At 33.0% G+C, this 17,712-nt stretch overlaps 3 protein-coding genes, 1 non-coding gene and 1 pseudogene across 5 annotated transcripts; 1 reads left to right on the top strand and 4 right to left on the bottom strand.

Moving 5' to 3' along the window:
- Positions 1-355: 355 nt before the first annotated feature.
- LOC120188573 (nuclear transport factor 2-like) lies at positions 356-4,556 on the bottom strand. Its single transcript, XM_039191963.1, has 10 exons — positions 4,373-4,556; positions 3,846-3,921; positions 3,622-3,759; positions 2,972-3,260; positions 2,659-2,885; positions 2,357-2,540; positions 2,116-2,237; positions 1,979-2,038; positions 1,221-1,284; positions 356-835 (listed from the first exon to the last, which is right to left on the bottom strand). Exons 2-10 carry the CDS (start codon positions 3,912-3,914, stop codon positions 540-542), a joined length of 1,449 nt encoding a protein of 482 aa, XP_039047894.1. The 5' UTR covers positions 3,915-3,921; positions 4,373-4,556; the 3' UTR covers positions 356-539.
- Positions 4,557-6,433: 1,877 nt separating this feature from the next.
- On the top strand, positions 6,434-8,612 carry LOC120189050 (40S ribosomal protein S8-like). The gene is made up of 4 exons (XM_039192386.1): positions 6,434-6,545; positions 7,199-7,529; positions 7,902-8,071; positions 8,531-8,612. The coding sequence occupies exons 1-4, from the start codon at positions 6,448-6,450 to the stop codon at positions 8,610-8,612; spliced, it is 681 nt and encodes a 226-aa protein (XP_039048317.1). The 5' UTR covers positions 6,434-6,447.
- A 1,395-nt stretch (positions 8,613-10,007) lies between these two features.
- Positions 10,008-10,079, bottom strand: TRNAD-GUC. Its single transcript has one exon. It is a non-coding gene; the product is annotated as a tRNA-Asp (tRNA).
- A 297-nt stretch (positions 10,080-10,376) lies between these two features.
- On the bottom strand, positions 10,377-13,125 carry LOC120188778 (rhodanese-like domain-containing protein 4A, chloroplastic). 2 transcript variants are annotated; one of them, XM_039192180.1, is made up of 4 exons: positions 12,409-13,123; positions 12,200-12,302; positions 10,858-11,055; positions 10,377-10,608 (listed from the first exon to the last, which is right to left on the bottom strand). In XM_039192180.1, the coding sequence occupies exons 1-4, from the start codon at positions 13,059-13,061 to the stop codon at positions 10,555-10,557; spliced, it is 1,008 nt and encodes a 335-aa protein (XP_039048111.1). In that variant the 5' UTR covers positions 13,062-13,123; the 3' UTR covers positions 10,377-10,554. The 2 variants fall into 2 exon arrangements, with proteins under 2 accessions (XP_039048111.1, XP_039048110.1); XM_039192179.1 differs by lacking the exon at positions 10,377-10,608 and having other exon boundaries at positions 10,765-11,055; positions 12,409-13,125.
- Positions 13,126-13,654: 529 nt separating this feature from the next.
- Positions 13,655-16,755, bottom strand: LOC120188798 (annotated as a pseudogene).
- Positions 16,756-17,712: the final 957 nt, after the last annotated feature.

Genomic DNA, 17,712 nt, shown 5'->3' with positions numbered 1-17,712 from the left:
AATCACAATTAGGTAGGGAAGATGGTATTCAGTTGGTACCACTTACCTCACCTTAAATCCATCAAATGATAAAAATAATATTATTTTCTCTAAAAATTTTGAATTCAAACACTCACGTCTACAATATATGTATACATTATAAATTAATTAAAGAAATTTTAAATAGATATTAATTTATAATCATCATCTTATAATAGGGGAAAAAACTCTTTAGATTGTTTTTTTTGTTTTATTAGTGATTTATAATCTCAGTATCAATAAAAGGTGAGATTTCCCCAGAATAGGATGCCCAGCAACAAGGTTAGAACAATACATCACAATTGTATTGTAAACGAACAAGAATTCAATCTAGACTATCCACGACCACCGAAAACCTTTCAGTGCTGTATTATAAAAGACAAAATGGAAGAGGAAACCCTAAAATTATCTCACATATCAAATTTCCTCAACTAAGTTTTCCTCTAAATGAATCACTACACTTTATACCAGAGGTTGTATTTATCCTTTGATAACTCCAAACAATTTATGGATCAATGTCTTTAAGCGGAGGCAGGTACCCTTGGTGCCATGTTCTTGGGTGCTGCACTAACAGCTGGTCCACCAGAGCGGTTCGTGTGGCTGCCACCGTTACTCACCATGTGGTAACCCCTTTGATATCCTTCACCTCTGCGGTTGGAGTATCCTCCTCGATTGTTGCTCCTGCTTCCAAACTCAGCCTGATAGCCAAACTCACCCCGGCTATAGCCCCTGCCACCACCACCGTAGTTTCCGCGCCCTCTCACTCCGTCATTTCTGTATCCAGCCCCAGAACCATATGAAGACCGTACTTTGTTCACTGTAAACAGAGACAGTCTCATAAAATGCATAAAAAATATCTCAAAAGCTACGATGCTCATATTCTTAGAGTAAACTCTATATTCTGAACAGATAAAAAAGATTTGCTCTTCAATTAAATATGATTTGCACCCAACCAAAAAAGGAAAACATTAGTCCTGTGCCAAACCAAATATTTCAAAGGTTGATGGATGGAAACACCGCTTCAACATTAACATAAAAGTGCCAGATAAGTAAATAATTAGAGATGAGCAAAGCTCACTTGTAGCACTTTCTCTAATAACCATTGTAACACATGATTCCCCAAAGTGAAAGATCTCATATACTAGACAATTTTTTTTTGCCAAATTATGCGAGGTCATTGACCAAAATTTGAGTAAACTTGCCTCGAGTGGTAGACCGCTTTTCTTCAACAATTGCATTTCGTCCACCAATATTAATAGGCGAAGCCTGAAAATTATATCAAAAAGGAAAAAGGCAGAAACAAGTAAATTTATTGTACAAAAGAAATTAATAAATGCAGAGGGACATTCATTGAGGCACATCCAAATCAAATATAAGTCAGCTAACCTTGAGGCTGATGCCCTAGCTAAGGCTGGTATAGGTTGATTTAGTGTTGTGATTTAGGGTTGCTTTCTGGTTTTCTAATTTCTATTTAGGTGTGAATGGGTGTTGTAATTGCTAAGTACTTATTTTGTTATTAATGAAATTCTAAGGTACTCTTTTCCTCCTTCCGCTGATTAAGGAGCTTTTCTAAGAGCTCCATTAATCATGAAGGGGTTTTTTAATGAGGCCCTCTATTCTTATAAAAAAAAAATCAAATATAAGTCATGACTTAAGTTACACATGAAACTAACCTTTTCCTTATTCCTAGAAAATCCTACAATTCCAATTACTAACAAAAATAACAGAAAATTCACTTAAATCCAGGCACCATCATAGCCTTTAGTCAAGAAGTTTTGAGAGATTAAATTAAATGTCCTGCTGTAAGCAGAAACAAAACATGTATGGTTGGTTCAAAAGAATTTCAGAGTTGCAGAACTTTAACCAACCCATGCCATAGTAAGAGTTGTTTACATTTGCAACCAAATGCATTATGAAGGAAAATACTAAATAGGCCAGAATGGGAAAAAATGATAAATACCTCTATGGCACTTTGTGCTGAACTTGCAACTTCAAATTCCACAAAACCAAAACAGAATCCCTGTATAGAAATATATAAGACATATTAATTAGATATGCCATTACATTTAACCCACTTAAAAATGGGTTAACATTTACCTTCTGACTTCGAACTTGAATACCGCCGCTCTTTATAGGTCCAAACCTCTTGAACTCATTTTCCAGCATGCTAGGTGTGGCATTCAAGGGCAAACCTTTGACATAAATGGAAGGACCCGCAGCTGCACAATCAAAAGAAGTAAATCATATGCAAAGCAAAGAATAAAGAGATAACTATAATAAAGAGATCGTCAAAAATCCTTGATTAACAAGTTTTCCAGGAATGACAGAAAGCTGATACCTTCTGCCTCTTGATAGTTCCCATTTTCTGTAATATTGTTGTTGGAAGTCTGAACGTCAGACACTGGGGCTGGAGCAATAGGTGGTGCAGCAGTTCCTAGTTGTTCATGGCTCTTGACTGCAGACTTCACAGGGGAATGTGTAGGGGTGGATGAAGGAACAGCATTCTCTTTCATAAACTTCACCTAGGGGGAAAATAGAAGCTAAATCAACACCTTAAAGCTCTGAATATAAAAGGTAAAAAATAAATGCAAAGTAATTGTGAAAAGATTAGAAGCCTGCACGCAGCATAATGCTACTTACAATAGAAGCATATGATTTCTTCGGCACTTCCTCAATTTTGGAGGTAGAATCATCAACCATTTGTGAATCATCAGGAATCGCATCCACAACCTCAGCCACTGGTTCTTCCTCTTCTTCAATAGAACCAACCCCATTCTCAGAAGGGTTATATGCTTCTGGCCCATTAACTTCTTCTGGAGTCACAGATAGTTGCTCAACAATGTGGTTCTCAAGAGCAGGAGAAGGATCTGCAGACAAATTTTTATATCAAATTATCAATTGCACAAACCCTTATCATTTTGCATTTCAGAAGGCATTATAGATTTCCAGTTACCCTGCTCAGGAGTAAGAGAAGCTTCAGTATTATTAACTGGCTCCGGGTTCCCACTTTCATGTTTGGCTTCATCAATGTATCTAAATACATCATTTAAAACAAAATAGCCCTTGTCTTGAGGTGCCAGAAAGAAACTCTGAGTGAATTTCTGCTTCACTTTGTCCTTTCCAGTTAATTGTCCAGTCACAAGAACAAGTACTCCCCCATTGTGAGAGTCTTGTGCATCTACAGTTGTTATCTCAGCTATAAATTCACCGTAACCAAGTGCGAGTATCTTCTCGTTGATAGCCTGGTCCACAAAATGACACCACTGTTTCAACTCTACTAACTAAAACTCCTATAAGTCTTTACCATTTAGATATTACATCAAAAGAATACAACTTAACATGGAATGCTATATTTCCTTTATGTCCAATTTTGCACAACTGAACCAGAAAGTGGATTCTCACATAAGAAATTAAGTAAACCTTGATTTACTCAGCTATATACTTTAAAAACAGTAGAAAAACTGGTTTCGATATAAACATTGAATTCTATAAAGAAAAATAAGCTTCAAAAGAAATGGCACATATACGACATATACCCTCATTTAGAAAGTCAGACCCAAGGCAAGCACACATGTATCAAAGGGACAGATGTATAGAACTTACTTGCATGGTTGAAGTTATACCCATGACACCATTTCCTTCAGGACGACCAAGTTTGCTGTCATCGTGGTAAAACCGGTGAACCAGATCAGGAGATTGGTGTAATATATGGTAGTATTGATGAACAAAGGCAATGCCCACCTAAAATCACCAACAATAGAAATTAAATTTTAACTTTATATGCAATATTATTAGTAGTAAAACATCCAAATAAGAAGGAAACATACAACATCAGCAGTAGGAGTTGAAATTCCAGATGGGACTTCTTGTGCTGTTACAGTAGATGCCATTGCCATCCGGAGCCTGCAACACAACAGAATCCAAATTCAAATTACTAATCTAAATCTAAACCCTAGTCATTTACTAGAACCAAAACTCCAACTAGAATTTAGGTCTAAAATCATAATTTGATTTTTAATCAGCAAATAGCCACGAAATATTCCATCTTATATATCCACTAAACAAATAAAGCATTGAGCTATCAAATATGCTGTAAAAGAATTCCCGTGATATTTTTCCAGCAAAAACAAACAGAACCTAACGGATCCAAGGAAAGAACACTTCGTTTACCGTTGAAATCAATCATATGCATTTCTTGAGAGAATATTTAAGCATCTTTTTTTACTAAAAACTGAACACCAATAATTGATCTACGAGGTTAAAGGAATAGTAATAATCATAATGAAAAATATACAAAATAGAGAAACAAAAACGAAGTGAAGTGAAGAGCTGGTTGAGCAATGAGGTTATTTACCTGAGCTTTTTGATGTGGAAAACAAACAATAAAAAGTGATTTTTGGTTCAAATCGCTTCTTTGTTTACGGCCTTTCTCTGACCTCCGTTTCCAATGGATTGCTTGGCGCTTTCTAGGGTTTTGGGTGGATCTTGAAGAGGCGCGACACCAACAGATGAAGGAGAGATGATGACTAGGCTCAGTTGAAACAAGGTTTTTGGTATTTATAGTTGAAAAATAAAGCATACGAGAGACCCGGTGAATATATAATTCGTATCAATTCTTTTAATATTTTAATGACCTAAATTATATATAATACATTTTTTTTATTGAGTTTTATATTTTACAAATTAAAAATGTGTTTGTCTGCATATTTAATTAAAATTCATATACGTATTAGAATTAGTTAAAACTTGTGCTTTTGATGAAATTAAAACTCCTAAAACGTAAAAGAATTGATATTATTCCTACTTTCATTAGAATTATATCTCTATAAAATAGATTAAATAGTGTTTCTATAAGATTGTCTAATCAACAAGAACAATAATTATTTGAGTGTCTATTTGATTATCGATTAACTAATAAAATATTAGTTTATTAGGGTGTCTAGAGTAACCATGATCAACCTATTGAAGTGATTGAGTCGTGAATTAATGTCTATGATTTATTTGGCTAGATATTTTTTATTATTAAGTTTTAAATTATCTTTAATTTTTTTATTAAGTCTTTTAATTTAATTTGTATTATATAATCTATTCATTTTTACTTTCTTGATTTTTCTTTTTATAAAATAGTTTTTAAATCAATTTTAAGCAGAAATTATGTTTTAAGGTTTTAATACCCATCAATGTGTTTGATCAATTTTATTTTGAATTGATTATAAAAATTTAAAATGTTATATTTCAGTCATTTATGTTATCAATTGTTATAATTTAATCATTAATATGTTGAATTTTATAATTTTGATGACGTAATACATTAGTTAAAATGATTGATATTTATTTGTATCATAAAATGTATATAAAATATTAATTTAAATCTAAAATCTATCCATTTTTCTTCTAGATTACATCATCACCGTTGGTCATTATTGATGTCCCTCTAATGTACATTCTTTGATAAGTAATAAAAAATTGAAGTGACCTTCTCCACACTTCTCTCTCGTTTTTCTCTCATAGTTAGGCTTAAAGGAAAAGAAAGCAAATGAGTAAATCAAATGGCACCCACAACATGAATTTGTGATCCTATTCAGATTGTTGTAATTGTAAAATGTCTGATCATAAATGAGTTGTTGTAACCATATAATTTACGATAAACTACACGTTTAATACTCCAATTTTTTCTTTTCAAACAAAATATTATTATTTTTATCTTATTCCGACCACTCAATTATTTTCTTAAAATCATATCTAACATTCAAATTTCATTTCATTTTTGTCAAACACTGTTAAAATATTAATGATGATGTAGACGTGTCACCATAAAATAATGCAACAAACTTCAGTTTGAATCATAACAAAGGTGAAAAATTACGGAAGAGGCTTGTGAATAGCTCTAAACAATAGTTTTAAATATAACAAATTTTGATATTTGTAATTAAGAAATTGATTTCAAACTTTTAATTATATATCATTTTAATTTTAATTAAAAACATTATTTATTATTAATAATGCAAAGAAACAATACATTATCTTAATTGAATATCCACTTTTATAAATATTTAAATATTTAAATATAAAATTAAAATTTTTTTTATTAAATAAATGATAATAATATCCATGCACGTATATTGTCGTTGTCGTTGATATTTATACATTTTAAATTAAATTTTATTGATTAGTTGGTGATATATATATATATTAAAATTATTTTTTAATAAAAAATATAATTAAATAAGTAATTTATTATTTCAAGTTAATTGGAGTAAAACAACATATAAATACAGCATGATGTTGCCTTGCCCGTGAGAGTGAAACGTGAGAGACGAACTGAATCAGTCCTTTGCGCCGCTCAGTCAAAAAATGGGTATTTTGTCACCATCCAAACACTCTAATTTTTTCTCCTGTTTGACATTCATTTACCATTATCTCTCAATTATGTGTTTCTTTTTCTTTTTCTCGGGTATTTCCAGGGATTCCATGCACAAGAGACGTTCCACGGGTGGCAAGAAGAAGGCTTGGAGGAAGAAACGAAAGTAATTCTCCATTTCTCTTCTCATCTTTGCTGAGTTTTTGCGTTATTTTTTTTTACCATTTTCTCTTTTTGTAAGTCTGCTAATGAATTATATGGTTTAGCATTCCCTTTTCTGGGTGAAATATATATATGTTCTTATCGTTGCTGAAAGGTAAACAATTTTGAATTGTTTTACTTTAAGGTAATCGATCTATTAAAAAGATGTTGATTGATGTTTCATTGATGTTAGAGATCGTGTGGTATTCGTGCAAGTCTAAATTCATTGAAAAACTCACATATGATTAAGGATAGATGGAGGCGTTTTAGAATCACAACCTCTAAAAATTTTAGATTCTCATATAATGTATGTGAAAAACTCATATATAACTAGCAATACACCGACGAGATATTGAGATATTGACGTCGCATCTTTAGAGATTTCAAATTCTTATTTCTAATATACTTGAAGATCTACACCCCTAACACAAAATCTTGATTATGTCCCTACATTTGACTTTTTTCGAGTTCGAATAAAATAAAATACGAGACCAAGGTATCTGTTGTTTGAGGTTTTTATGCAATGCTTTATGGAAGAATACTATTGGGAATAGATCCATTGAATTTCCAGTTTTGATGCTATGCCTTCTTCAATGATTTCGGTATTTCTTTGTGCAGGTACGAACTCGGTCGCCTGCCCGGAAATACGAAGCTCTCGAGCAACAAAACCGTGAGGAGAATCCGTACTAGAGGAGGCAACGTGAAGTGGAGAGCGCTGAGGTTGGACACAGGCAACTATTCATGGGGCAGTGAGTCCATCACCCGTAAAACTCGTATCCTCGACGTCGTATATAATGCCTCGAACAACGAGCTTGTTCGGACACAGACTCTCGTAAAGAGCGCCATTGTTCAAGTTGATGCTGCTCCATTTAAGCAGTGGTACCTTCAGCACTACGGTATCGACATAGTGAGGAAGAAGAAGACTGCCTCTAAGAAGGAAGCTACTGAGGTATAGAAAGTTCACAAATGATCTTTTTCCCTTGATGAATTTTCTTTTTTGCCTTCAGGTCATCTTTCAAATCATGTTTATTCGATCTTCATTTTTCTTGAAGTATTCATTTTCCATCGTTTCCGATTCATTCTCTTATTTACACTTGCACTAAAATTCGAATAACACAACTTTTGAATGTGATAATTCAATGATCTATTCTTTATTTTGGCTTAATTACTCGCGCTTATCACATATTCAGAAAAGAATATGGAGAATCTTTATCTTCTAAAAGAAAATAAATATATTCGTGTTAGAAACATATTCATATTCAATCTATAAAACCCGAATTTGAGTAACATAGCTTTTGTTTATGCATCAAAAAACTTTTAGGAACAAGAAAGCACTGCCGAGGAAACCAAGAAGAGTAAGCATGTGACAAGGAAGCTTGAGAAGCGCCAAAAGGATCGAAAACTCGACCCTCACGTTGAAGACCAATTTGGTGGTGGTAGATTGTTGGCATGCATATCTTCGAGGCCTGCTCAATGTGGCAGAGCTGATGGGTAAGTTTTGGTGTCTATCCTCTTTATTATCCGGAGATACGAATTAAGATATGAATGCCATATACGAATATACATACTATGTAAGTATATTAAGATCTGAGTGCCTATGGACACATAATTCGCCAATAGCATATTTTCGGGATTCGACTATAATATCTTATTCTCTTCTCTATTATTGAGTATTTTCTACTCCTTATTATTCCTATTCTTCTTCTTAAAACAGATGAACTTGTTTATACATTAAGAGTGAATTATCATTAAAGATGATAACCGACGCGTCTCAAGCTTTAAAACTCTACTTTTTAGGATTTATTCATGAACTTAATTTGTTCGAATTATCCAACAATATCCACATATGAATATCTTCATGCAAGTCGAACAAGTGTCCAACATATATACTGTTAAGTACCCATTTTCATGCACTATCCATACAAAATTTAACATAACGTACGTGTTTAGGTACATCTTGGAAGGTAAGGAGCTGGAGTTCTACACGAAGAAAACGCATAAGAAGAAGGGCAAGGGTGCTGGAGCTGCTTAGATGAATCAAGTCTTACTTCTTTTAGTTGAATTAATGATATTCAATTGTTTCTTTTCTTTTTATCGAAATAATGTTAGAGGATATTCAATGAAATAAATTTATTAATTTCTTCCATCATTTTACTTTCCTTCTTGGATTTAATTAATTTAAAATTATTCTATGTATTGTGAATAAGATGAAGAAAATTCTACTTCCCTATGCCACCGTTGCATTGAAATATGAATTGCATTCAGGTGCTTGGCTTAATTGGTAAGACGAGATTGAACACTCGACGGGAGAAAGAAGAAGAGGAGAGGGAAATTACAAATTTAGAGAAGGTTCTTTTGATTAAGTTTACAAACATATTTGTTTTGATCAAGAATACAATATAATAAAATATTTAAATAAGCTTTAAGAATATATTTTTGATTAAATCAATCATTCTTTATTATGAATACAAGTGGACAGTCAGTATTCGACTAACTTTCGAGATCTTCATTATTCGTTTAATCGCATCTGATTTTAATCTACAAGCTTTACCAACACATTCTTCTAAGTTTAATTCATACATAATTCAATTGGTTAATTTTATAAATATTTAACTGTCATGTAAAATATATTACATATCATGTATCACGTGTGATGCCTAGAGCTCGAGTGATTGCTGCACTGTACATGCATGTTTCTGCTGTTTCGGCATCTTCTAGAAATATCCTCCGATCCCAAGTTTACTTTATTGGCCTTTTATAAAGATATTTTATAAAGTTTAATCTCTAAAATGATCAGTTGATTATAAGTTAAAAGGAACTTTTAGTATAATTTACCTAAAAATTTTATTTTGATCAATATCAAATTGTAAATAAATCAAAATTTAATTTTTATTTTCATTTTAGTCAATAAATCTATGTTCAATTTTTATTTAGGTATTCATTTAATTTAATCATTATTCTCAAAGTTTAGATAGAATTCAAGTCCCAAAAATGTAATCCATTCATTTAATCATTATTCTCAACTCATGTATTAGCTAAATGATTAACGATAAAATATTTAAAATAAAAATAAAAGAAAAAAATTTAGAGTTACAACAAATTACAAGAAATGTGAATGAAACACTTGTTCTTTTAAGTAACATGTTTCCAAATAATGTATAATTTATTAATGTAATTACATGTGTATGAAAATTATTAAAAAATAAACCCTTTTTTCAAACAAACAACCTGAAGAATTAGACAACTTACTTTGTTCCAAGAATTAAACAACTATATATTATTAACGTTAATGACTAATTTGTTATTTTTAAAACTTCAGTGAGAAAAATAAAAACTTACTCAAATATTAGTGACCATTTGTATAGTTTACCCAAAAGATTATTGAGTTTGGAATGGGGAAAGAATATCGTGTGAGCCAAAAAAATCACGCCGTTGCCGGGGATCGAACCCGGGTCACCCGCGTGACAGGCGGGAATACTTACCACTATACTACAACGACTTGTTGTTTTAGGTGAAGAGATAAACCATTTTGATTAAAAATATAGAATTCAATTCATTTCAAAATTAGCATAATTCCATCTGCCTTTTAACCAGAGTGATGCAATAAATCAAACTTTTCTAATCAAGAAAACCCAAATAGACATCCATTTTTATAATTTAAAAACCCTGAATTTAAATCTTGTTTTAAAGTGAATGACCAAATTCGAAGGAATTAAAATAGAGGGTTTAAATCCACAACTATGTCATATGCTACATGGATTAATAGGATAAAGCTAAGGTAGCTCTAATTTGTTTTCACTCTGGTTCTCAAATTGCATCGGTTTGACATAATATAACATTGAATACTCTCTCAAGAAGAATTATATAAGTATTTTACAAAAATGAAAAATGTGCTTCCCAGCAGTGGAATGACATTCAAGCAATGAATAGTCCATGCAGGAATCGTGTCCTCCGGCTATGATACTCACCGTGTATCATTCTCGTGGTTGTGATGGAGTCGGTGAAGACGGTGGCGTCAGATCCGGATACTGCACAGCAATGAGGATAAGAGACATTAAAATTCATGCATTCAGTCATTTACTAATGCACAGGATCGATATGTAAATTAGTCTTCCAACCATTCACCTTTTAACAGTTTATGTTAAGGAGAAGAGGACCGGTGAATGACGAACATAAGTATGTGTCTAACACAAATGTGTTCATTTGGAGAAAGATAATATGTAGAGAAAAGAGAGAAAACGTAAGTTAGGGAACAGTGCAGAGGACCGAGAACGAACTTTTGCAAGTGGAATGGATTCGGTAACTTCATGATCCATCGTTTGGCTTTCCATTACAGGAGCATTTGTAGGAGAGGAGCCATCTTTCTTATCCTCAACTTGATTGACTGCTCCAAAACCTTGAGAAGTTTGGACCTTATTCTTCTTCTTCTTGCGCTTAATATGTACAGAAGGTGGCAAAAGGGTCTCCTGTATAGCCTGCAAGAATCCGAAAGATTTCAAGCACATGCAATCTATATTTCTAATATATTATCTGAACTCAAATACAAATGTTCGATACAGATACAAGTCTGGCGTGCTTATATGCTCACAAATATTTGAAAGATCATGTCCATTCTCATACTAATGTACACACATGCATCAAAACCCGATAAAAATAAGTCCGAATAAACAATATAATATACTAACAGCAGATAAACAACACACTAGATATTCATTATGGGTTTCTAGACACAAAGGAAACCTAAATACCACACGTTCTCAGATTTAATCAAAGTTAGAACTTAACATTTTTACCATTTAACTACGAAATAGATGTAAACTAAAGGAACCTATGTTGTCGAGTCTTCATCGTTCTCGAAGTATTCATCTCTTACACATATCCCATATTGGTATATGGATAAGAATTTCATGGATTGTCCATGGAAATATTTTTGAAAATAGAACATGCTCATGTCGAACACGTTCTAGTACTAACACTTGCATCGAAGCTCGAGTGAACGAACAATTGGTCAATCTTAGACATGAGAATGAAGATCAACACTAATTATATAAGATCAATAGCTAAAATCAATAAAAAAAAAGCTACAAGAATAATGCTTGTACTCCACATTTCTTGATTGTTTTGAAGCTTTCTAAACCGATATTGTGAAAGAATAGGCCTTATTGACTTGTATTTACTTCCAAGGTTAGAAATCTCAAGTTTCACCGAAATTCAAATTTAAGCCTCGATTCGATAATCCTTGAATTAGATCGTTGAATTATGGTCGTATGCAAGAAAACTATGAGACATCAAGAGCAAGAATGCATCCGCTACTATAATACAAATCCCGGTGGTGTATACCATCTAATAATCTTCCATCCCCAAATAATCCAAACTCTCAGGCATATCAAGAATAAGCATTTCAACAATTTCATGTAGCAAATATGAAATTGTTGACTCTCAACTGAACCTTTCTACTTATCGACTTCGCTGCAAGTGTAAGAGACGATTCCCTAAAGCTAACAAACCCATGAAATGCTCGAAAACAAGGAACATACTTAAAGAAACTAAACCAGAAACAAAGACATGAAATTGAATTACTCTAAATTCAACCATTTACTAAGAAACATAGAGACTTACCATCCATCCTTTCTTGCCCATGACTCCATCCCTGATTGCATAAGCCTCCTTAAAGCCTTTCTGATACAATAACTCAGCTGCTTTCAAGGAATTTCCATCAAAACTACCTTACACAAAGAATGAGACAAAACAACTACGCAATTATGAAATAGTTCCAAAAAACAAACAATCCAACCAAGAACTGAAACGTAAGTTCCAATAGGGCTTACTTATCAAGCACACAGATACTGGTATTTGCAGGGTTAGGGAACTTCTCCAGCACTTTCTTCACGAACCCATCCTCGTCTTCAGCACTATACTGAAGTTGAACCGTGCCCTTGTTCAAGAAATTCAGATCAGGGGATCCCAAAGAAGCCAGAGTTCTTTTCTCTCTAATATCCAAAAGTTGTGCATTCGGGTCATCACGTAGCTTCCTAAAAGCATCAATGGCGGGCACAAACTTGCATTTGCTCAAGTACTGTCCAATTAAAGGTACAACAACGAGCCAGATTAAAGTGCAGCCAGCAACGAAAAATGGGTTTTTGTTAAAAAAATCATCGACCGAAACCAACACTGCTTCGAGGTTTACTTTGCCTGGCACGGTTGGAGATATTACTGTTTCGGAGGCGGCGAGGCAAGGGAAGGAAGCAAAGAGGTTAAATAAGGTGAAAGAGACATGGGTCTTGGCTACGGTTTGTAAAAGAGAAGATTTTTGAAGCGATAAGAGAGGGTTTAGAGAGTGAAGAAAGGGTGAGGGAGAGGTTAATTTAGTGGCGGGAGATTTGGTTTGTTTAGAAATGGAGTGCGAAGAGATTGGTTTGAGGGTTTTGGGGTGGTTTTGGAAGAGTGGAGAAGACAAAAGGATCATAGAAAGAGACTCCATTAAATGACTGTCGAGGATACGCAGGGAGGAAGAAGATAAGAGTGGAAGAGATTGGGCTGACGGGGCATTTTGATCAAGTGCAGGCCGTTGTTGGTTTGGTTTGGTTTCACGAAAACGTCCCCAATATTTGCAGACCGTTCACTTTTCCTCTGAACTTTTACATATTTTCAGTGAATTTTTAAAATATTAATAATATAATATTAAGAAAAAAAATTTGTGACAATCTATAATAATTATTGATATTATTAATGTCAAATAATCATAAAAATTAAAATATATATTTTAAAAAACAAATTAGTGTATGTGCACGTTTATCATATATAATAATATAAATATATATATATATATATATATATATTAACTCCATATGTAGAACATTTTAAAACGGTTATTTATCAGTCGAGTTGATCTAAGAGTTTTTTTTTTTGCAATTCAGCCATCATATTAGAAGACAAATAAGTTCTTATATAAACTCCTAAAAAACACAATAAACAGCAACAATTAAAATGATCCGCGAACAAAAGGCTACCTTCTCACGTCCCTAATAACAAGAAGCAAAGTTTTCAGCCTTTTAAAACTCTAGCAGGCAGCAAAAGAAAATAAATAATTAAACTCAAAAAATACGCTCAAAATTCCAATGCTGAATCCAATCAGAGCATGTTGCTCATGCTCAGCATCATCAATTTCAACAGCTTAATCAGTCCTCATCGGAATCATCATCGGCTCCGACAGCTGAATTCAGAGCTTTCAGCCTATCAATCAGCTTCGCCTTCCTTTCCTCGTAAGTCAGCTTCTTCAGGTTGTACCTGTAGTGTAAAACCATGTTGCAGCAGAATCTTAAAAATTGTTTGTGTGAACATGCAATGAACAATATCAAGTTTTCTTTAGAGTTATAACTAGTAAGCTTGGTCAGCCATGGCCAGTTTAATTGGCTGCCTGAACTATGTTATAAATAAATTGCTGGACGAGAGAAAGAAGCAATACCTCTTGTGTTCCTTGGGAAGTGCCTTTTCGGATTTCTTTGCTTCTGGATTTTGCACGAATAGCGGCGTGAACCTTCTTGTACATTCCCTCAATGCTGTCAGGCTCGATACCTCTCTTAATAAACTCGCTGAAGTGAGACTGGTACTTCTCAGGCTCGTCTTCCATCAAAGTCTGTCAAATTGACAAAGTGAGACATAAGCATGATAAGATATGGAACTTTATCCAAATTAAGACTTAGAAGCAAATATTATCTTTACCCTCATGTATGCAGCAACATGGCCTCCGTAAATGTATTTGCGGTGAACTTCAGGATCAAGTTGTTTATTGTCCTTGTTAAATCCAGCAAACCTCTTCTCGCTGTGGGGAATATCAATTCCACCATCCAAAGCACCCTATAAAAGAAAACAGAAAGACCACACGTTTTACAACCAAATGAATAGAAAATACAAGTAGAAGACTGACAAGCTAAAAGATAATTTATTCAAGAATAGGTTTTTTCAGCACAAATAGGCGAGAATGCAAGGTCTAGCGGTTAATATAAACAGAAAAACTAAAATACTCATTGCAAGAAAACTTAACATATAAAATAACTAAATGAAAGCCCACGATTACATATAGGAACATGCGTCTTTGAATGAATGATGATGAAAATTATCAATGCACTGCAAACTCAACTAGCAGGCATGATTATACCTGGCATTTCATGCATTTGTGTTGTTCATGTGTATTCACTCATATCATGATCATGTATAACATTCGACAAGTTAAGATTGCGTTAAATATCAATTTTAATGACTTCCCGTATCACATTCATGCCCATATAATTGTATCATGTCCAGAAATGAATCGATAACTTTAATTAAGATGTAGAAGAAAATCAATGGATAAGTTCTTACTCAAGACAATCATATAGGAAGGTGACTATACCTTGAGAACACCAAAAACACGGTTGCCAGTAGTAGTTTTAACAAGACCAACATCAAGGAGAGCGCGGAAAGGCCTTCTGGTCTCTGCTGGTTCAACAGTGAAGTCCTCCCCAGTTGCCTGTGAGCAAACAGCATACATTACGTACAGATAATTATCATACATCTAAACAAAAGATTAGAAACAGCACATATTTCTTCCAACCTAATCCAAGGCACATACGTACCTCAACATTTCCCTCATATTCAGCATCCATCTCCAGCTGCTTCAGCGTTCGGCGAGCCAATAGGAGTCCAACACAATAGGCTGTGTTCAAAAGCATCATTAAGATAGCATCCTCAATCAGGTGCAAAAAGAATTTTAATGTTTATACAAAAGAACATCAAACCTGCAGCATAATTTGTAAGGCCAACTACAAGTCCGTAGCGAGGAAGTTCATGAGCATAAGCTGCTGCGAGAACTATATCACCAGAAATACTAGCATGGACAATTTGTGCAACTATATCTTTGTTGGTCTGATATATAGTTAAGGTAAGAATGTTAATCAGCAGCCCAAAAATGTTTAAAAATAAAATACGTCAGATTACCTATAAAAGCTCATATAATATTTTGTAGCTTTTAGTGGCTCCAACAAACTATCAGATTAACTGAACAAATTACCCACTGGCAATGAATTATAATTCCTGCTCACTACCCAGATCATAAACAAAATTACACCATGGGAAAAAAGTACAGTCAGCCAATTATAAGGATACAAATCGTGCAACAAAACGATATTTCGGGGTGTTGTACTTGTTCTTATCCTGATTGATAAGACGGTTCCTCGCCCGGTAGTCAGTCTTGCCCTCTACAATTTAAAGAAAATATTAAAATCTATATAACAAGTAATAGAATTTCATAACACTATTTCAAGTATGGGTACTGGTATCATACCTCGCCTTCTCTTGAACTTAACTTGAAATCGCTTGAAGTACGCCTTAGATTTCTGAGCTTTCACGAAAGGCTAGGCCATAAAACTAACCAACTTAGAAAAACTAGGCAGTATAAAATAATTTCAAACATAGAAAAACCTATATAATAGTTAAGTACTATGGTACTTAAACTTGGATGTGAGAGTTAGACATGGATATCATCAATTTTCTTTTTCTGTATTCTCAGGGGATCCTTGGAGGGTTATATCCCCATTTCAGTGTCTAAATATATATCAAACGTGAGTACTTCACGAAAGATATAGAGCCGAGGAAACATAAGTTAAGTTCCAAGCTTTTCACAATTTTAAAAAAATTGCAGTGTCTAAACTTAGTAACTTACTGCTATAATTTTTCAGTTTTAAAATGATAATATTAATAATTAGTAGGCAATGTCTTCTATATACACATTAATTTTCATTTCTCTTCCGGAAACAAAAAAATAGCAAAACTAAGAACCAAAATTTTTTAAACATCAAATTTAATTTATTGTTTCTTTCTTCGATTCTCGGATCAATTGCTTTTCTCAAACAAGATCGTACCTACGTTAAGAACATACTTTCACTATTTCATGTTTTCAAGAACAAAACAGGGATCTGACATTGAAGTCTGTTTCAAAACATTATACAAATAGGATTTGCAGTTGAAATAAGAGATGCTTAGACGCAAAAAATAAATGAGAAAAATATAGAAATTTATAAAGGAAAAAATATCGTGAGTACATAGATTTACCATGGCTTTGAGCACAGTGGTTTGCAGCTCCAAGGGAGTGTGAAGACAAACGCGAGCTATGGCCTACAGAAAAACCCTAATCGTGCCAATTTATAGAAGAAAATTCACGGTGATGATTGATTTCGTTAAGATGTGTTGATCGCAAACTATTTAGCCCACTTGATTTTGGGCTGGTGCAAGGAGTCCAAATAATAATCTATTCTTCCTATTTATTTGTTTATTTATTATATTTTATCTTAATAAAATTTCTTCTCGAATCGATTATAATTATAATTTTATTCAACTTTAATATGACTCAAAAAATTTAATATAATCACATCTTAATCAAATGATTAATGTATTAGAGTAAATGTTTTTATTCTAAAATAAAATATTGAAAGCTAAAATGACTATCTAATTAAACGTCATAGGTCTTTTCATCATAAAATGAAACGTTTGAACCAAAATATTCTAAAAAAATAATAGAAACCAAATTAATATTTTTTAAAATGTTGGAAGTTAATTTTAACATTATGTATTCTTTGTATACAATATAATTTATCCATTTGCACGAACTAAGCGACCTCCATGGTAAATAAATTGTTATTATTCATTGAGGACCCAGATTCAAACACCATAGATGACAGGGGTGTGAGCGTTTAATGTCGAGAGATTGAGTGTTATATTTGAATAAATACTACTTTGTACTTACCCCATATTAATAAAAAATCATTTTACTTTTTAGTAAATATTCATAGGATTCTACCTGTAATTCGTATGAAGTAGCCTCTCACTTCTATGCTCTTTTGAATAAACTTATTAAAAAAGTGTTACAATGACAAAAATTTTATATTAAGAGGTTAAATTTTTAAAATTTTAGGAAACAATAAGTTTATAAAATTCTTAAGACAAATATAGATTATCAATAAAAATATAAAGAAAAAATTAAATATATAATAAATTGAAAATTTCAAGACCACTGTTCCTAACTGTAGCTCTCTTATTAATTATAATCTATATGTTATATTAAAGACTTTATTAAAATTATTTGGTGCAATCAAAAA

Source organism: Hibiscus syriacus, unplaced genomic scaffold (genome assembly GCF_006381635.1).
Source record: "Hibiscus syriacus cultivar Baekdansim isolate YM2019G1 unplaced genomic scaffold, ASM638163v2 tig00116951_pilon, whole genome shotgun sequence".
NCBI lineage: Eukaryota > Viridiplantae > Streptophyta > Magnoliopsida > Malvales > Malvaceae > Hibiscus > Hibiscus syriacus.
This window is presented reverse-complemented; position numbering and strand designations above follow the sequence as displayed.